Source organism: Leishmania major, chromosome 35, assembly GCF_000002725.2.
Source record: "Leishmania major strain Friedlin complete genome, chromosome 35".
Lineage (NCBI taxonomy): Eukaryota > Euglenozoa > Kinetoplastea > Trypanosomatida > Trypanosomatidae > Leishmania > Leishmania major.
This window is the reverse complement of record NC_007284.2, coordinates 1735033-1753051: the sequence shown is the minus strand read 5'-3', so window position 1 is coordinate 1753051 and position 18019 is coordinate 1735033. Positions and strand designations below refer to the sequence as shown.

Here is an 18019-nt window from a genome sequence, read left to right as displayed (position 1 = left end):
CGTGAAGCAAGTCGTGCACGTTGAGACACGCTGACGCCGATGTGCGTCTGCGTGGGTGGAGGCGAGGGTGTAGGCAAAAAAAAAAAGAAAGGCCGCGAGGTGAGACAGACCAGTGTGCAAGCTGTGAAGTCGGTCAGCGAAGAATTGTCTTCCTTTCGCGTACACGGGAAATGTGCGCAGTTGCGTGGCCGCGAGGCAATGCCGATGGACGAGACACGCAGAGGCGTGCGCGCTGTCGAGACGAAAGGGTTGACGGTGTCCTCTTCACGGGAGAGCTGGTCCTCTGACTACTCCCTCTCTCACAAATTCTACAAGAATAGTAATCCTACCTTACCGGGGATTCGGGTGTCTTGCGCGGGTAGAGCGGGAGGTGAATAAGAGTACGGGAAGGAGGAAGGGGCAACACGAATAGAAAGAGTTGGGCGCGTTAAAGCGAGGCGTGAGTGAGGCAGGGTCCCGATGAGAAACTGAATCATGACAGACTGCAGCCGTGTTCACCTCCGACATCGGGCCCAGGCACGGAAAACGTGTCAGCACGCCCAAGTGGTTCACACGATGTCGTCACCTCGTAGGCTCTTTCGGCACCTCACTGGTGCATTCCTTCGCCCAATGTGAGGTGCATCGCTACACTTGCTACTGTTGTTCCATTCGTTCAGTCCAGGAAAAATAACGTGTGGGGCTGCCGTTTTGCATCCACATGGCAAAGCAACTCATGCGTGCTTTCCGACAACGTGCGCACACTCAGAGTCCGGAATAGCACCTCCGCATAGAAGACTTCGTCTGCACACACACACACACGCACATTATATGTATATATATATATATACGCACATAGTACATGCCGACATGCGCACCTTCGCACAGTCTAACAGGATTGCGTCGAAGGGTTGACTTGCAGCGCTCTTACAACCAACGCAGACGAGGAAAGGGCGACGGAGGGGGAAAGGGGGAAGGGGCGAAGTGAATGTGTTACGGAAGGTAAGGGAAGAGGAGGCCCATAAGTGAAGCACTCGACCCGGAGGCCTGCAGCCGCAGGCGCCACCTTGTGGCATTACATGTGAAAAAGGGGAAAGCGTGCTGTGAACAATGGAAGGAGGGAAGGGGCCAGGGGAGCATGAGAAGCACCGCGAAAAGAGATGGTGCGGATGAGCACCAAGTGGCCCCTCCCCCTTCCACCAGCACCACCAACATCCCAGAAACAGCAAGGGCCTCGGTTGAGTACCGATGGGGCCCGTAGTCTCGCCGCTGCACTCTTTTCCCTCTCCCTCCCGCTTGTCACCGAAGGGACGGAGGAGTAGGAGCTACAGCACAATGAGGAGGCGCGTGCTCAGGTACCCCAGCAGTGTCATGTTCCCGAGAAGGGAGACACCGCCCTCGATCGGGCGCCGCATTGCGACGACGGAGACCCACACACTGGCGAAAATAAAAGCGGTGTTCAGCACCTCGACAAATGAGCGTAAGCGCGGCGCGCGACGGCCCAAGTCGCCCAGCACGTAGTCATTGCGCGCCCCTGACTGCGACGTGGGTGCAGACGTGTCATCGCTCTTTTGCTTGTTCTTGTGCGCCATCTGGAGAGTCTCCTCATTGCGCAGGATGCAAAACAGCGATGCGTAGGCGCAGGCCAAGCTTGCCTGCACAACGCCGAATATGATGAGCTGCGACCCGCTAGGGGTGTAGCGCTCCGCGTCCCCCACAGCGGCAGGGTTCTTGCGCATCAGGATGGCGTTGCGTATCGTCAGAACGAGCCCGTTGAAGTGCGACGGGAAGATACAGGCCAAGCAAACGAAGAGGAGCACGAGGCGGTAGTCGTACCCGGAACGAGTCCAGCGAGGCAGCATCCACACCGGTACCGCCAACAGACTGGGGCCGACAACGTCTACGAAGCACAGTGGAAAGGACGGGCACGTCAGCAGCAGAACCGTTGGCGCTGCCCACCCCAACCCAAGGAGCAGCGCCAGCAACAGCGGTGCACAGCGGAGGAGCGGGAGCAGCACGAGCCGGCGAAGCGGCCACGTGACAGCACCAATCACGGCCAGGTAGCCAAAGAGCAACATGAAAAAGACGCTCGCCATGCCAAAGCCGAGGTAGACGGTGGCCATTTGCTCCACAAACACAGACCACACTGGCACACCTTGCATCGAGATCCAGGAGAAGCGGCAGGCGCGGTAGCTCGGCGAGATACCGTACAACGCCACCAGGGTGAACTTTTCCCAGATGCTCATGCGTGCCGTCATCTCAGCGTCCGTCACGTACGGCGGTGGATCGGTGGAGAGGCACACTACCAGCGCCGTTGATGCCCACAGACCTGTCACCAGCTCCAGCACAAACGTTATCACAACCATGCCCGCCAATGGAGGTAGCACGCGAATGCGCCGAAAGGGCGAGCGCCGCCACAGAGCCGCCTTCAGCGTCTCGGAAGCGCACATCTTCTCATCCAGCATGCCTAGTGCAAAGAAGAGGGTGAAGAAGAGCACCACGGATCCGCCAGCGAGGCGAACGATGCCAGTATACATGGAGAAGGCCGCCAGCCACCGCTGCGGCCAAAGCACCAGCAGCCACACCCAGTACTCTGGCGAGACAACTGAGGCGTTCTGCAGCATGGTGTACGTAGGGAGATGCACGTCTGGGCGAGCGCCGTGGTTGTCCGTGAGAGTGTACACAAGATAGGTCTCATTGAGCGTAGGGGGGTAGGTGCTGAACGGCTTCCAGCGGTAGGTGAAGTGGTGCAAGTTCTCGTGAAACGGGCCGTAGAAATACTGCAGTTGGTGCTCCGGCTCATCAGCTGGAAGCGAGCCGTGACCGCGCAGGGCAAGGTAAAAGGAGTGCAGTGAGCCGCACATGACAAGCGGAAACACCTCGGCCGCCGCATCGGTGCGCACCTGCAGTTGCGGCTCCAGCAAGGCGCTATCCACCCCACGCACCAGCGCGTAGCCAGGCTGCGTGTGCACCTGCACTCCTCCACCGAAGCTACGAAGCAACCGCGACAGCAAGTGATTGCTGGAGAGATCGGCGAAGGCGGAGAGGTCGATCTTGTCATGCTGGAGATACGTGCGTGTTGCTCCCAGGCCCTGGTCGATGCCCACTAGCATGCAGAAGCGTGGCCAGAGCCACGTCTGATGGCGGTGCTTCTTCATCCGTCGGTAGATGGCAAAGCTGACGGCCGTCTGCAGTGTTCGCCCGGGTATCGGCTTGGTGCCCTTGTACATCGTCGGCAGGTGTAACAACGTTGCTGCCCGTTCATGCACCTCCGAGTCGAGAGTCGGTGTTTCGCGTGCCTGGTCGTAGAACAGTTGAATGTTCGGTGCAAACACCTGCTCGGGCGAGAGTGTAGTCACACCTATAAGCACGTTCAGCACCTTCGTGCCATCGTAGTAACCGCTCCTCGAATCCGCCTCGTCGTACACGGGCAGATCGTTGTAGTCGATCGGTGCGTCGCTGTCCACGCACACCTGCTTCAGCTGCTCCGACAGCGCGCGGAACTTCGTCTCCTTCACGTACTTGCCGGTGAGCGAGTCGCGCACGGACGACATGAAGATGTGCTCGAGCCGCTGCTCTTCAAAGCGGTGCGCGCCCAGTGTCTCCACAACGGTGGGGAACAGCCGATCGCGGTGCAGTGACGGAAGCCTCTCTTCACGGCCGAAATATGCATTGGCGTTCGGTAGCAGAGCTGCCCGCACCAGCGAGTCGGCAGAGTGTTGCAGGAACTGAAGACCGTACACGAGACCGCGGTGGTCCATGGCGGTGCCACAGCCGCGGAGCGTCTCAGTGGAGATGTCGCGCCGATACCCGCCGTCCTGCAGGAGGGAGCTTCGGTTGACCAGTGTGCCAGGCGCGCGCGGTTGGGAGCGCTGCAAGTAACCGGAAATGGAGGGAATCACATCGTCCAAAGTGCCGCCGTTGATGCCGAGAAGCGTGAGGTTGCGCAGACGATGATTAAGCTCGGCAGGCGGTACAGCGCGGAGGTCACGCAGGAGATCGTTTGGACGCTTCCTGTCGGCCACCATGTCCGCCCAGTTGATGGTACTATCACGCACTCGTTGCACGTCTTCTGGGGCTGGATAGCGCCGTAGCACCGCTGCATTGAGGATCTCGTAGATCCAGACGCTAGCGTGGTCGAAGAACAGCGGCGGGTAGTGCATTGGTGTCCCCACCATGACCACACCTGCGTAGAGATGCGGGGCCAGGATGGCGGCCAAGAGAGTTGTCACGCCACCGAGCGACTCAGCCCAGATCCAGATGCCCTGCTGCTGCACCCGCTGCACCTCCGCCCGCACCCGTTCCAGAGTCGAGAACCGCTTCGTTAGGTGCTTCGCCTGCCGGCACATCTTCTCGTCCGCGGCGATGGAAGAATGGCTGCACACGCTTTGCCAGTACTCCCTCTCGACTTCCTTCAGCAGCTTCATAGTGGCCGCGGAGAGCGTGGCGGTGCCGCTCGTGCGACGGGTGTCGTTCTTGTCAAGCGTGTCACTGTCGAAGGCCGGCGCTGGTGGCGCAGCGAGGACGTCAGCGTAGGTGCGCAGGAATCCGCTCATGACGAGGTGGACAGAATGATTCACGAAGCGCGCCTCCTTTAAGGTGATGGATGCCGACTGTGTGGACGACTCTTCCAAGAAGTCCACAGAAAAGAGCTCCGCGCCAAGCAACGGCACCTCCTCTCGCACTATCTTCTCCTCCACACGGTGCTGCAGCCACTCTGGAATGCGCGCGCCTTCCTCCGGCTCCTCAAGCGATTGGTTGGTGCGGTATTCCTGGAACAGCTGCCGCTTCACGTGGCGGCGGTACTCACGCATCGCGTGCTGCCGCAGCCGCGCGTTGGATTCATACACGAAGCGAGCCAGGGAACGCGCGCAGTAGTAGGAGCCGCCGTTGCCATGCACGTAAACGATAGGAACTCGAGCGTAGACCCCGTCCACACGCGGGGCGGCGTAGCTGTCCGCCATCCAGTCGTAGGTGCGCCAGAGCCGGTAGTACTTCTCCCGCATCGTCGGTGCAAAAGCCGAGACGTTGATTTCGGTGAAGAGCGGGTACATGACGGGGTTGATATTCTGCGGCTGCGTTCGGTATACCTTGAACGCCCAGTTGTACGCACCGGTCGCAAAGAGGCCGAACAGCAGCAAGAAGAAGACATAGACCGCCTTGAGGAGGCGGCCGCCGGTAAGACGCCGCGGTGCGTCCATTATCCCAGCTTGTGTGCTTTCTATCGTTTGGTGCGCCTTCGCTCGAGTCTTTCGATGCGGGAATGCACGTTGCGTATACGCCCACTATGATGAGCAACAGTTAAGAGAGGTAGGGAATAAGACGAGCAAGGGAAGGGCTGATTTGGGGGCGCTGGCGCCCATAAGCAGATCAAGCCGATCGCTGTCCACAGAAAATAAGTAAGACAAGGACTGTGAGTAATGCCGAGACAGAGCCTGCTCTGACAGCCGTCTGCAAAGGACCCGCACGCAGACACGCGTGCCAAGAGAGATCGAGGATAGGTGAAAGCAAAGAAACCCCACTGAAGGGCACGGTGCGAGGGAACGCGTAGGTTAAAGTGAGAGGAGGAGAGTCGATTGGTCGGAAATGTGGGAGGGAAGCGTGCTCAGACACATGCAGGGCACAACGAGACATGGAGGCATAGAAGGTCCCAGCCAGCAGGTAAAGCGGCTAGGGAGGCAAAGGGAGATATACGAAGGCGCTAAAAGCACTAGGAACGTACACGAAGCATCGAGCGATCTGCTGCGTAAGATGAGAAGCCCAACCATGACGAAGCTATAAAACGCGAGAGACGAAACAGCAGGCAGGGACTTCGCGGAGAGTGAGAGTGCGCGGCACTTCCATGATCTCAGCAGCGTCGCCTTCTTCTCTGTGCGCACTTTAGACGAGATTTGTACGGGTCTTTTGATCATGGAGGAGCGTTTTATTGTGTGTCTGAAAACGAACCGTGCAGCGGCCCCGCTTCCACAGCCCTTCTGCTCCTTGGCATCGTCGACAACGCGGGAGCCACCCTGAATCATAGCAGAAGAAGATACAGGACGGCGGCAGGGAAACGGGAGCGGCGCGAATGCAGAGAGATGCAATTCAAAAAAGTCAGCGACAACAATCCCCTTTTAAAAGAAAATATGTACATACATATGCCTATATATATATATATATATGATACGATGTGATATCATCATCATACAAACTTACAGAATACAAGAGAACGCGCCATCACCCCGCACTCCCATATCAACACCGTGTGCAACACACAGACACCAAATTCATCGACGAGCCCCAATCGCTGCCATCACTCTCGAGAGCGACCCACGGCCGATGCGATGTACACCTTGCCGCCCGTCTTTTGCGCCTCCTCCTCGAGCATCTTCGTCTGCCAGTGCTTCATGAAGATCAGCGCAACCAGCGTGATAATCTCCTCATCCACCATGAAAAAAGTCACCCACGCCGCAAACCACAGCACCCAGTAGCGCAGCAGCGTTTCGCGGAGCCGCTCCCAGAAATCTGGCGGCGTCTGCGGCTTTTGCACGCGCAGCTCAAAGATCATGTCGGTTTCGCGAATATCCGTGAAGATGTTCCCTGCTTCCGCGAACGTGACGTGCGGCTCCTCGTTTGGTTTGATTGTGATAGTCTTCCACAACTTCTCCGAATCCACCTCACAAAGAGTAAAGTTGCCGTCTTTCTTGATGACGCTAATGTCAAGGAGACGCCGCGCCTCTTTCTCCGTCTTGATCTCGGAGAGCGGCATGCCGAGCGCGAACCAGCGGCGACCCCCTAGCTGCGAGAAGCGGTACTTGCCAGTGAGGCGACGCTCAAGAAGTAGCAAGTCGCGTAGAAGCTGCTCTGACTCTGGCGTTGTTTTCTTCTCTTCCGCAAGCGTCTCATGCACCTTTCGCGTGATCAGCGTGTCGCGACGCACGTCGAAGTTGAAGTGGTTCATAACGTAGCGAATCCCCTCTCCCTCCAGCTGAGTCACGCTAATGACACGCTCATAGAAGCCCGCCGCCATCACGGCCTCGTGAAGCTCCAGCCGCCGTCGTGGATCGGTCGAGTCCTTGCGGTACAGCTGAGCACGCAGAGCGTCGACACACTTACTTAGTTTCTTCGCCACGTCACTCATTTTGAGCGCGCTGTCGATGTTGCCAAGTGCATCGATGCACTCAACGAGTTCGGGGTAGTCCATGTACGACTTACGCTCCTCGAGCGCGACCTTGGCCGTGGCCACGCCCTCTGCCGACAAGAAGTGCGGCGCTTGCACCTTTACCTGCGGCACCAGCGCGCTGAAGAGGTGCACGCGTGCGAGACACGTGTGGCGAAGCATTGCTCGCAGAAACCACAGAAAACGCGGCTAGAAAAACGAACAGAGACGAGTAGATCTCTGGGTGCGGACAGAGACGCAAGACCGTCTTCGACTTCTACGCTTGAATACAACCAAAGCAAAAGCGGCTGGGATGGGGCCCTGAGTTTGAACACACAACTCAGAGAAACCGCCGTTTCACAACAAGACCGCAAACGCGCGCGAGAGCGACGAGAGTAAAGCCGACGACACCCACGAAGCGACACAGGCGACAAGGAAAAGCAGTAGAAAAACACGACAACCAAAAGAATTATGTTGCTCGTGTGAGTGAGTGTGTACTCAACGATGCGGAGGACTGGAAAGAAAAAGATGAAGAACGGAAGAAAAGGGTGAGGAGATGAGGTGAATACGAACAGGCTTGTGCGATGTGTTCGAGAGTGTTGAGGAGCTCGCTCGCTGTATATAAAACAAATGAAATATATACATATATCTATATATATATTTCTTTTCGTGTGTTAGTGTTTTGTTTGCTGCTCTTGTGTGTGTGTGTGTGTGTGTTTGTGGTGGTGGTGGTATTCGTGGAGCGAATGGGTGGTATCTGTTCTCCAGACTGCAGAGCCCAATCGCACGACAGGGGTGCGAGGATGGCGTACACGTTCGTGAGTGCGGATGGAATACACAGTAAGGAGAAGAGCGGGTGCTAGTCACTTGGCCGTGCCCGCGATTAGCGACGCAGAAACGTCCTCGCGTGGTGAGAAACCGCACCTATACGGCACTGACGCAATGAGGCAAGACGACAAGAGAAAGTGGAGGGGAAAGAAGTTCGCATGCGTGTCGGCGGTTGCGCTGCCATTTGCTTTCTTTTTCTTTGCGTGCCCATGCAACACTTGTGGCAGACGGAAACCGTCTTCTTGCCTTTCGGAGCGCAGTGCGCAGCGCAGTGCTCTGACAATCTCCGTCGCGGATCTGGCACGCACGTTCGGTATCTCTCTGCTACGCACTTCCAAGGCGAGGCGAGCGCCCCCATGTGTGCAGAGCTTGACGTCTCCGCATGTCTGGCTGCGAGGCACGCATGCATGCCTTTCGACTTTCTCAGCGGTGGTGAGAGGATGTTGCACGCCACTATTGTCTGTACATCATAGACAGCAAGATGGCAAACTTTGAACGACAAGGGAAGCCTCCGCTAAATGACTGCGGCAGGAAACCAAACCGAGAGGAAAGAGCAACTGTGCTCTCTCCCTCTCTCTCGCCAACGCCTTGTCAATCAATCAAGTGCGAAGAGGTACCGGTTGTGAAGTTGAACGCCGAAGAGCGCCTCGGACTGCGTCGTCGCGTGAAACACTTGCATTGCCGGCTGGCTCTCAGTTGGCGGCCGCTTGTTCGAGTCTTCAGCTTCAGCAGCTTTGGCCGCCAACGGCGAGACGGCAGCGGTGGGATTCCCTTCATGTAACGACGATGAAGATGCTGTGTGGTGCTCTCCTTTGACTGCGGACGCCTTACGCTGACGCGGCTCCAGCGACAGTTTCTCGCAAATGTAGTCGATCAACGCGTTCAGCATCGGCTCCGGCAGCTTTTCCAGCAACATATCGATGGAGTCACCTTTACGGATGCGCCTCTCCAATCGGTAAAGCATGCCCGGCAGTTGCTCGCGCGGCATCTGATCCACCTCATCCCGAATGATGGGCGGGATGTCGCCCGATTTCACAGCGGACAAATTTTCAACGTAGCTACGCCGCTCTGCCATTACCGCGGCCTCCTCCTGCTGCCGACGCTCATTTCTCGCCTTGGCGGCGGCCCATTCCTCTTCGCGCGCCAAATGGTCGCGCTGCTGCTCCTCCATCTCGACCTCTGTTACGTCGCGGTCCGGTCGAGTGGCAGGAGCCTGCATCTCGTCGGGCAGTTGCACCGCCAGCTTCAGCTTCAGCAGTGACGTTTTCCGCACGTACTTGGCCTCCACCACGTCATCGGACACGGGGTAGTCGAGGGTCAAAGAGAGAAACGGCGAGGCACCAGACCCTTTGTTGGCCGCAGCCGCCCCACGCTCACCACCCTCAGCTGATGCCGCCGCCTCCTCGTCGCGCTCCTCGCCGTCGGCCACCTCGTCAATATAGTAGCAATCCACTCGCCGGTAGCCGATGCGGACGTCGACCTCGCGGATTGTTTGGACTCCTGGTAAGTAGAGCGTGATGGCGAAGTAAGAAGGCACGTTCTCCTTGAAGTACGGGTTCGACGTAGGCCTCTTGTGCAGTGCCCAACTGTACACTCCCTCAGCGATCACACTCTTGACGACTGGCTCCGGCTTCAATGCAGCGGTGCCGGGCGTCGCTGCCTCCGTCGAACTTGCAGAGGGGCCCGCGTTGGTGTTAGTGGGTGGAAGCACCTCCTGGATTAGCTTGCCGTTTCCCTGCGACCCGGTCACCTGTGACGGCGCTGTGGCGCTACCCGCGGCGGTCGGCAGGCGGATTTCGTCTCCCATCACGTTGCGCTCCTTCGGCTGCGTCGAGAGACGAATGCGCTGCGGCTCAAGCTTGCCTTTACATTTAAAGCTGAGGTTTCGGAACTCGTCGGCGTTCAGGGTAGGCTCAGATTTCTGCTTAATCCATTGCATGCACAGTGCAGCCACGAAGCGACGGAACTCGTGATCCTTGCCGCAGCGCTGCATTGTGGACGGGTTGACGATGACGTCGTACACCTTGCAGGGTTTTCCACCCTTGTCCTTGCCGGGCCGCGCTTGGCCGCAGCTGATCGGGATGCGGTAGCGCATCTCCGCGGTGTCACCCTGACCAGCGCTTCCATTCTCTGGTTCCATGGGCACTGGCTCCCCGATGCGTGCGTGCTGGCACACGTTAATGAACACCTTCGCGCCACCGGCGACGTTGGTCTTAATACAGAACCCGGGGTCCGGCAAGACAAACATCCACTGACCCTGCTCGTCGCTGTGCACCTGCTCCAGGTCCTCTTTCGCCTCCTTGGTCGCTTCCTCCTGCAGGCGTGACTGCAGAGTGCGCAGCCACTCCTCCCGCTTTGGATCGCCCTCCTCGGGCATAGACTGGAGCATGTCACTAATGTCTCCACCATTGCCGTTGCCGCCGCCGTTGCCCAGTGCTCGCTGAAAGAGTTCCAGGAACTTTTCGTTTTGCAGCAGCTGCTGCGCTGCATCGTTGGGGTTCATGATCGGTGCCACTTGCACCCTTCACTTCAGTCGCGGCTGCACCTTTGTATGTACGTGTGCTGAGGGGGTGGGGCTCGCGGCGCAACCGAACAAAAAATTAATAAAGAGAGAAAGGAGAGAGAATGTGCCCTGATGCACAGTGCCCGGTATCGACTCTGTGAATCTCCCTGTGGGCGGGGGAGCAGAAAGAATGTGAAGCAGATGAAGAGCGAGCGGATGTGGTACAAGCCTGAGGGACGCGGGGACGAGCGCTACGAGAAGCGTTCGAGGGTGACCCACACGTAGGAGACATTCGAAAGCATCCTGCGCAGGGAAATAAGAGAAGGTCGGGCATGCCGAGAGGGCATGCGCGCGTGCGACTATGTTCATCGTGGCCAGGGGTCTTCTGTGAGCTGCTCATGTGCGCACTGTGCTTTTCTCTCTTCTTCACTACGCGCAGTGGAAAGTCGAAGCGGGCGCTGCGATGCCCCCGCTCCAACACCGCAAGCGCATTCATTTGCGATTGCGGCACTCGCGCCTTTATGCGCGTACGACGCACACCTCACTCGCGAAAGTTGTAGGCACCCTGCAGGTCAACCGGATTCGGCTTTCCGTGGTACGGTGCCTTGCTCTGCAAGAGTGCCGCCTCGGGGAAGGCGAGCAGCTCCCGCACAAAGTGATCCAGCGTAGGTGCGACGTAGTGCGGTGTCTTGGACACACACGACTCGATCCACTCCAGCTCGAAATCGTCAACACTCAGCGTGCGGCGTGCTGCTGGCGCACGCCCGATGCCGGAGAGCACATGCACGCTCGTCCACAGTCCACCAGCGGCGTTGGCGCCGACGATGTCGCTCTCGATGTTGTCGCCGATCATGAAAATGGAGCGAAACTGGTTCGGATCCCACCCCAGCGATGCGGACACTTCTTTCAAGCGCTTCTCGGCAAACGCGTAGGCAATAGCGCGGGGTTTCCCATACTGCTGCAGCTGCATGCCCTGTCCGGTGACGCTCTCGTAAACAGAGGCCAGCATTTCGCGAAACGCACCCTGACCGAGTCGCGGCAGCGGTGCTTCTGTGGCCCACAGTAAGTCGTCAGCCGCGGCAAAGTACGGCGTCGTCTGAGAGCCGGAGACGTACGGGCCGACCTGGCCACCTGGTGCGAGGAGGACATCCAGCACGGTCTGGATGTCGTTGAAGGCGTCTTCTGGATCACTCATCTGCAGAATGGCACTGATGGCAGGAAACAGCACAGTGCCCGGTGCCGCCCGCTTCAGGGCACCCCACTTCTTGAATGGCACCATCTCCGGGTGCTCACACTGGTACTGCTGGGCAGAGATGGCCCGCCGAAACCCGTACTCGCGTGCAATATTCGCGCAGTGCGGCGCACCAACGACAAGCACGCGCTCCTCTCCGTACTCCGGCGCGAGCAGGCGCATCGGGCTATGCGCGAGCAGCACCTGGTTCGCGCTGATGTCACAGCCCAGCAACGCAGAAAGCTCCTCAGCCTTGTCGGCTTCGCTTTGGTGGCCGCTGTTCGTCATGAACACAAATGGAATGCGCAGCGTGGAGAGTTTCCGGACGGCGGTGTCGGCGCCTGGTATGAGACGATGGCTACGGTACACAACACCGTCGATGTCCATCACCAAGCCAACCGACCCGTGTAACGGCCATTGCGGAGGTTTGTGAGCCGATGAAGACGACGGCGACGCTGCTGGTTCCACATACGTGTCATACTTGTACGGAATCTTGTCCTCCATGTCCTCCACCAACTGATGCTGGACGCTTGGCGAATATGAGTCCTCACTGTTCGACGGCGACTGCGAAGAGGCACTGACGTTCGCCACGGCTCGAAGGGCGGTCTTGTACTCACCCCAAGCGGCCATGTTGGAGGTCTCAAAGTATTTGTGCGGTGTCGCCCCGTACGGGAGAAAATTGCGACGCTCCTCGGCAACGGCAGCGTTGTGCGCCTCCATCGCCTCCAATCTCCGATGCTCCTCCGGCGATAAGGTATCCTCGACGGCGGCGGCCTCTTCGAGCTGTCGCTGACGCTCCGCTTCCCTGCGCTGCTTTTGGATTGGGTTGGAGCTCTGCAAAATGCCGCCAAACAGCTCTTCCGCCGTCTTCCCGTCTTTCTCCCACGGTGGCACAAAACGACGACAGTAGAATGGCGTGCGGCGCAGCAGCCCACGGTAGAGCCAAGATGACGCGCGCATTGGTGGGGACTGCAGAGGCCGTTTTCACAGAAAGGAGCAACGACAACCGGATAAGGTGGAACAAAGATAGACGTTAGCGTATGCATGCAGGTAGGTGTCCCCCTGGATAGGCGGTGTTGTGCATCGGCGCCGATTCTCTTCGCGTACCACTTCTCCCACAACGCAAAAAAAAAAAACGTTTCAAAAAGAAGGGCAACTCGGGCGGGCACGATTTCATGTGGGCCGCCATGGAGAGCGAGGAGAGAGAGGGCCAGAGAAGAGGAGCAACGAGGAAGAGTGCGACACACATGCACGCACACACACAGACTTGAGAAGAGAAAAGACGAGCTTCTTCGCACCCTCTCAGAGACGGCGAGATGCACCGCATTGCACTGAGCCGCTCGGGTGAGGGAGCGTGAGGACGGTCAACAGCATGAATGCAGCTGCTTGCACCTACCTTCTCTCCGCAGAGCGAGCAGTTAAGGAGGTCGTCGACTCGACGGCAGAGACAAGCGAAGGCGTTGATTTTCCGTTTGACATGTCCGCCTCGCCTAACGGCGGCCACGACGACGCGTTATCTCGTTCGCTCTCTGGGGAGGTGAGGCGCACGCGTACGTGCCATACAGCTTTCAACACGCGCCTTTCTTTGTGTGATTCCAAGAATACCATGCCTTTGTGGGGTACACACGAACGCTGAATAGTCGGCAGCGCTTCCGCCGGCAACGTCAAATGCACTCCGGCAAGCATGCCGCCACGTGTACTGCAGTAGCCGCGCCAGGGTGTCGACCCATCCCTCCTTTCGGTTGTTAGCCTCCTCACCTACATGGCTTTCTTGAGAGAGAGTCCGCGTCCAGCCTGCGCTAGTGCGGTGTCGTAGCTATTCTGGTTGTAGTAATGCAGCACCTGCGGACTCGGCAGCCGACCCCACTGACGCACCTTCTCCTTCACCCGCAGCAGCGCCTCCTCTACAAAGATCAGCAGGACCACCAGCGAAAATAGGACGGCAGCAGCGGCGAATGCGGACTGGTTCAAGTGCATCAGCACCTCTCCACTGAGCAGCATGTGGCTCACGGCGTCGATGAGCTGCTGTAGCCCGTTCGGCGGTTGATCGGGGCTAGGTTTGAACAACTCACCTAGCATCGACGTGAGCTGGGCGAGTCCCAAGAACAGGTAGAGTAACCCGCAACTCACCACCACCAGCGCGGTGACAATGAGAGAGCCGGAGAAGACGAGACTATCCCACATGTTGATCGCCTACTAGCAAACAGTGAGACGATAGGTCCATTGGACGGCGGCGGTGACGATCACCACACGCCACGCAGCAAGCAACGTGCGCCAGCAGACGAGAGTGGCAGCGAATGGAGTGAGCCATAGACGAATCGAGGCAGGAGGGAAGCGAGAGCGGTGGAACAGGTACAAAGCCGAGGAACAAAAAAATAGCATTGCGCGCAGAGCGGATAAAATGGAAGAATGCTGGGCGGGCTCAACAGGAATCGCTGCCACCTGTCATCACCGCCTCGCGCCCCTCGATGTGTACGCGACATGAAGGGGACGACGATGGAGTTCGTTTTTTTTTTTCCTCTTCACCGATCTGCTCTTCGCGCAGTCGCAGGGCTCTACAGCACACACCTCTTGCAGCAGCGGGGACGTCTGGTGCAGTGAAGCGGCAGTGTCAGCACCTTCCGGTGCGAAAGCGAGGGCCCCGTCACTGTTCGCGGTCGGGGCTTGGCGCACTTTGCTTTTTCGCTTTTTTGTTCTTCTCCTTTGCCGCTTCACTTTTCCCGCCTCGTTTGCGCCGCGGTGGTGCCGCTGCGCGCCTCTCTTGAGGGCAAACCGTCGGCGTTGCGGTATTCCTCTTCCGTGCCCGTTGCCGAACATTAGCGTGTGTGACGTTGCAGAAAGCCTGTGATACCCACTGCAACTAAAAAAAAGAGCGAAAAGACAAGAGCTGGAGTGCACCACGACATCAGTGTGCAGACCGTCCAGCCGCAAGCTGCACTCCTCGCCAACATCGCCCGTGCAGGTACCAAGACAGGTCGGGAATGCTGACTTGTGCATGCAAACACCGACATGCCCACGCCCACGTGCACGCTCGTCGACAAGTCCAAGTGTGTTCCTGGGGTCCGCGTAAACACCCTCGAAACGCCACCATCATGGAAAAAAAAAACTGTAAGTGCATTAGATGAGGCGCTTCGACTTTAGGTGCTGATGAAATCCTTGGATGTAGTCCTGCGTGCGGCGTGCTACCTCGCGCTCCTCGTCGTCCTTGGCCTTTGCCCCTAACCATTCCGTCATGTCGGTGCCTCGGGCTTCTCCTTGCATCTTGCCGCGCTGGATCTCCAGCGACCGCACCTCGTTTCGCGACGAGGCCACCGCCAGCGCGCGCCGCTTCCAGAATTGCTCATGGTATATGTTCGCCTCATGCTCGAGTCGGATCGGGTCCTTTTTGCGCAACACCTCGATGTCGCTCAACAGGTCACGCGTGCGCTGGTCTAGCAAGTTCTCCCCGAGTTGCGCCTGCGTCGCGGTCTGAAGCTTCGACACGCGATAGCGCGCAATAACCTGCGTGCCGACGAAAAGAAAAACTATGCCGACGAACCACTTGTGAAAGTCAGTGATGAACCAATACCAGGAGGCGATATGGTTCGTCGGATGCACGTAAACGGCCTTGGTAGTGTTGCTGAGAACCACAATGTTGCGCCGCCGTGGCGGCTCTTCGTCAGCGGTGGAGCCAAGAGCGTTTTCTCGGGCAGCCGTACGCTGCTGTTGCTGTTGATGCGTCTCGGGCTTTTCATCCTGCTGCTGCTGAGCGTTCACCCGCTCATCTGCGTCTGCGACAGCTGCGGCACATCGTCGGTGGGCCTGCAGTGCTGTGGCGCTGCCGTAGCATAGGACGGCCGCAGGCAGCACGGAGGGAAAGCGTTTCATGTGTCTGAGTGTAGTCTAGTCTTCGCAGGAAGGTGGGGTAATCAACTGTGTGACAACGCACATCGTAAGAGAGGATCAGGTAGATGACGAAGAGTGGCTGCAGGAGCAGCATTGTAACGCAGCAGAGATACGGCACAACGACAGAGGAGCAACTCGACTTGGCGCTAAGGGACACGTGAGTAACAAACGCAGCGCCCGCATGCGCAGCAGCGAGATACACCAATATTTAGGCGCGAAAAGGGAGGACAATGAGCGCGTCAGTCAGCCGCGAAACACGCCTTCTTTTTGTGTGCGTGTATGTGTGCGAATGCATCCTTGTGCTCCTCGAAGGAATCCGAAGGCCTCTGCGCCGGTGCACCCTGCTGCTGGTCTTTGACTTTCTTAGTCTGCGCGCGTACTAGTGAAGATGGAGGCAGCACAGCACGGAGGGGAGTGAGAAGAGCGAAATCGTGCGACCGGTGTGCGAGAGAAAGAGCAGGAATGCGGTACAAGGAGGAAAAGACCCACGTGCGGGCGGTATCACGCACGTGGCAAAGAGGGGAGAGCTACGCAAGTATAGAAAGCATAAACAGGCGATGATCTATTCGTTGGTATTACGTTGCAGTCCCTCCGCTTAGCTGTGCGGTGCTTAGCGGTATCGCACAGAGAACGCGCTTAAGAGACACACGTCAGGTTGGCCATGGATGAAAAGACTCAGGAATATCTACAAGTGAATCGGCAACTAAACACAACTAACCACGAGAGAGAACACTGGAAAGGAGAGCGAACAGAGGAACAGCACTTCTCCACAGGAACGATGAGACATGTACGCCACCACAAAGCGGCAAGCGGTGATGCGGAAGACAAAAAAAAAATAACGGAAAAGGAGTACTTGACGCAGCGGCAGAGGACCCCTGAGTGGAAGGCGGCAAGAATCGAACTGGAAACGTCCCCCCCCTCCCACTAGGCAAGAGACAGCAATGCCAAACAGTAACAACCAAGCGAGGTCCAGATAGCCGGAAAGATAGTTGCATGGCTGCCGTTGCACGCACGCATGCATATAGAGAAGATTCGAACAGGTTGAGCGGCATGCTGTCAGGCGGCCGCAGCACGACTATACCCGTCACCGAGGAGGGCAATTGAGAAACTAAGCACAACCTTCGGTACAGCGGCGACCAAAGACAGCAACACCCTGACCCTAGCTCGACGTACGACGTGCTCTCAACGACCTCCTCCACACCCGAAAACTCTCCCCTCCCCCGCAGAGCAGCCTCGCTGGCCGTTGCGTTGGAGAACCAGAGGGAGCAGCCCAGGCCGGCCGTGGTGTGCTACACCTACCCTTTCCAGCTGCCTGTAACACTCCCTTGGATGATGTCACTACGCAATGCAACTGCAAAGCGGCTATTCTGACTGGTCACTGAGCGCGGAGTGGGGGTGGGGGTGCGCGACGGTGTCGCGATGACGCCTGCCGCCGCTGTCGGCGCTTCCGTCACCGCTGAAGCTAGGTTCAGAGAGGCAACGTTCATGCTACCCTAGAGCGGCGCTGCGCACCAGGTCGTGGCGTGCGCGCCGAGGAAGACGTCACACCGTGCCTGCATCCCCGCTGCTAGTGGCCGGTGACACAGTCTTCTGCTGGGTTTCCTCATACACGCAGAATAGCGGCATCTTCGCCACCCCCACTGCTGGTTCGATGGCTAAAGACCAGTTCATGAACGTTGCTCAGCTGGCGCTGCTGCTCACGTTTCGAAGTCTACTCGCTCAGTACCGCCCCACTTCTCCCTCGTCGACAGAAGTATCCAGGGCACGGGGGATCAATAGGCTCAGCCACAGCACACACATTGCCACGACTCAGCACGGCGCGCGCGCACACGCACACACCGCCACGGCGTCAGTGTGCTTTCTGACTCATTGCAGAGTTGTGTACACGGCGGCGGTGATAGACACAGGCATTATCACGCTGAGAGATACGAACACCCTCGTCGTCGGCGGCGCCAAGTTTTGCCTGCTTGCAGGGATCGCTAACACCGTACCCGACGTGCACGCGGCTCATATCAAGCTCACTCCACTCAGCAGCGTGGGTGCTGTGCTCGTGGGCTTCGACGCTGCGGAAGCGGCAGCGTCACTTCTTTGATCGAGGTAGTTCTTCTGAAGGCGCCATGCTGGCTGCGCACCTTTCGCCAGCACTCGGCAGACAGAGCTAGCGAAGAACAACAGGCAAACGTATAAACACCGTCCACGTAGACCAGCCGCAGCGAGGATGGGGGAGCACGCGTTCGAGGCATGTTGTGTTTCGTTCTCTCCGCGCAAGGATGCTGCGAAGCGCGTCTGGCAGATCTATGGGACGGAGGAAGAAAGCACAGTGGTGGCGAAACGCTGTGCAGGCACCATTGGTGGCCTCGCGATCGAGGAGAACGGCGTGGTTTCCCAGAAGGGCAGCCGAAGCCGCTATTGGTGACAGCGAATGGCACGCGTTCCCTGCCTCCATTTGAACGGAACT

At 58.1% G+C, this 18019-nt stretch overlaps 6 protein-coding genes across 6 annotated transcripts; all 6 read right to left on the bottom strand.

Annotated features, from left to right (window-relative positions):
• Positions 1-1301: 1301 nt before the first annotated feature.
• LMJF_35_4350 (conserved hypothetical protein) lies at positions 1302-5177 on the bottom strand (the record flags this gene model as incomplete). Its single annotated transcript, XM_003722784.1, has 1 exon — positions 1302-5177. The coding sequence occupies one exon, from the start codon at positions 5175-5177 to the stop codon at positions 1302-1304; it is 3876 nt and encodes a 1291-aa protein (XP_003722832.1).
• A 1091-nt stretch (positions 5178-6268) lies between these two features.
• Positions 6269-7297, bottom strand: LMJF_35_4340 (conserved hypothetical protein; the record flags this gene model as incomplete). Its single annotated transcript, XM_003722783.1, has 1 exon — positions 6269-7297. The coding sequence occupies one exon, from the start codon at positions 7295-7297 to the stop codon at positions 6269-6271; it is 1029 nt and encodes a 342-aa protein (XP_003722831.1).
• Positions 7298-8537: 1240 nt separating this feature from the next.
• Positions 8538-10445, bottom strand: LMJF_35_4330 (conserved hypothetical protein; the record flags this gene model as incomplete). The annotated part of the gene is made up of 1 exon (XM_003722782.1): positions 8538-10445. One exon carries the CDS (start codon positions 10443-10445, stop codon positions 8538-8540), a length of 1908 nt encoding a protein of 635 aa, XP_003722830.1.
• Positions 10446-10986: 541 nt separating this feature from the next.
• Positions 10987-12636, bottom strand: LMJF_35_4320 (conserved hypothetical protein; the record flags this gene model as incomplete). The annotated part of the gene is made up of 1 exon (XM_003722781.1): positions 10987-12636. The coding sequence occupies one exon, from the start codon at positions 12634-12636 to the stop codon at positions 10987-10989; it is 1650 nt and encodes a 549-aa protein (XP_003722829.1).
• A 798-nt stretch (positions 12637-13434) lies between these two features.
• LMJF_35_4310 (conserved hypothetical protein) lies at positions 13435-13860 on the bottom strand (the record flags this gene model as incomplete). Its single annotated transcript, XM_003722780.1, has 1 exon — positions 13435-13860. The coding sequence occupies one exon, from the start codon at positions 13858-13860 to the stop codon at positions 13435-13437; it is 426 nt and encodes a 141-aa protein (XP_003722828.1).
• A 933-nt stretch (positions 13861-14793) lies between these two features.
• On the bottom strand, positions 14794-15543 carry LMJF_35_4300 (conserved hypothetical protein; the record flags this gene model as incomplete). Its single annotated transcript, XM_003722779.1, has 1 exon — positions 14794-15543. One exon carries the CDS (start codon positions 15541-15543, stop codon positions 14794-14796), a length of 750 nt encoding a protein of 249 aa, XP_003722827.1.
• Between the last annotated feature and the right edge of the window lie 2476 nt (positions 15544-18019).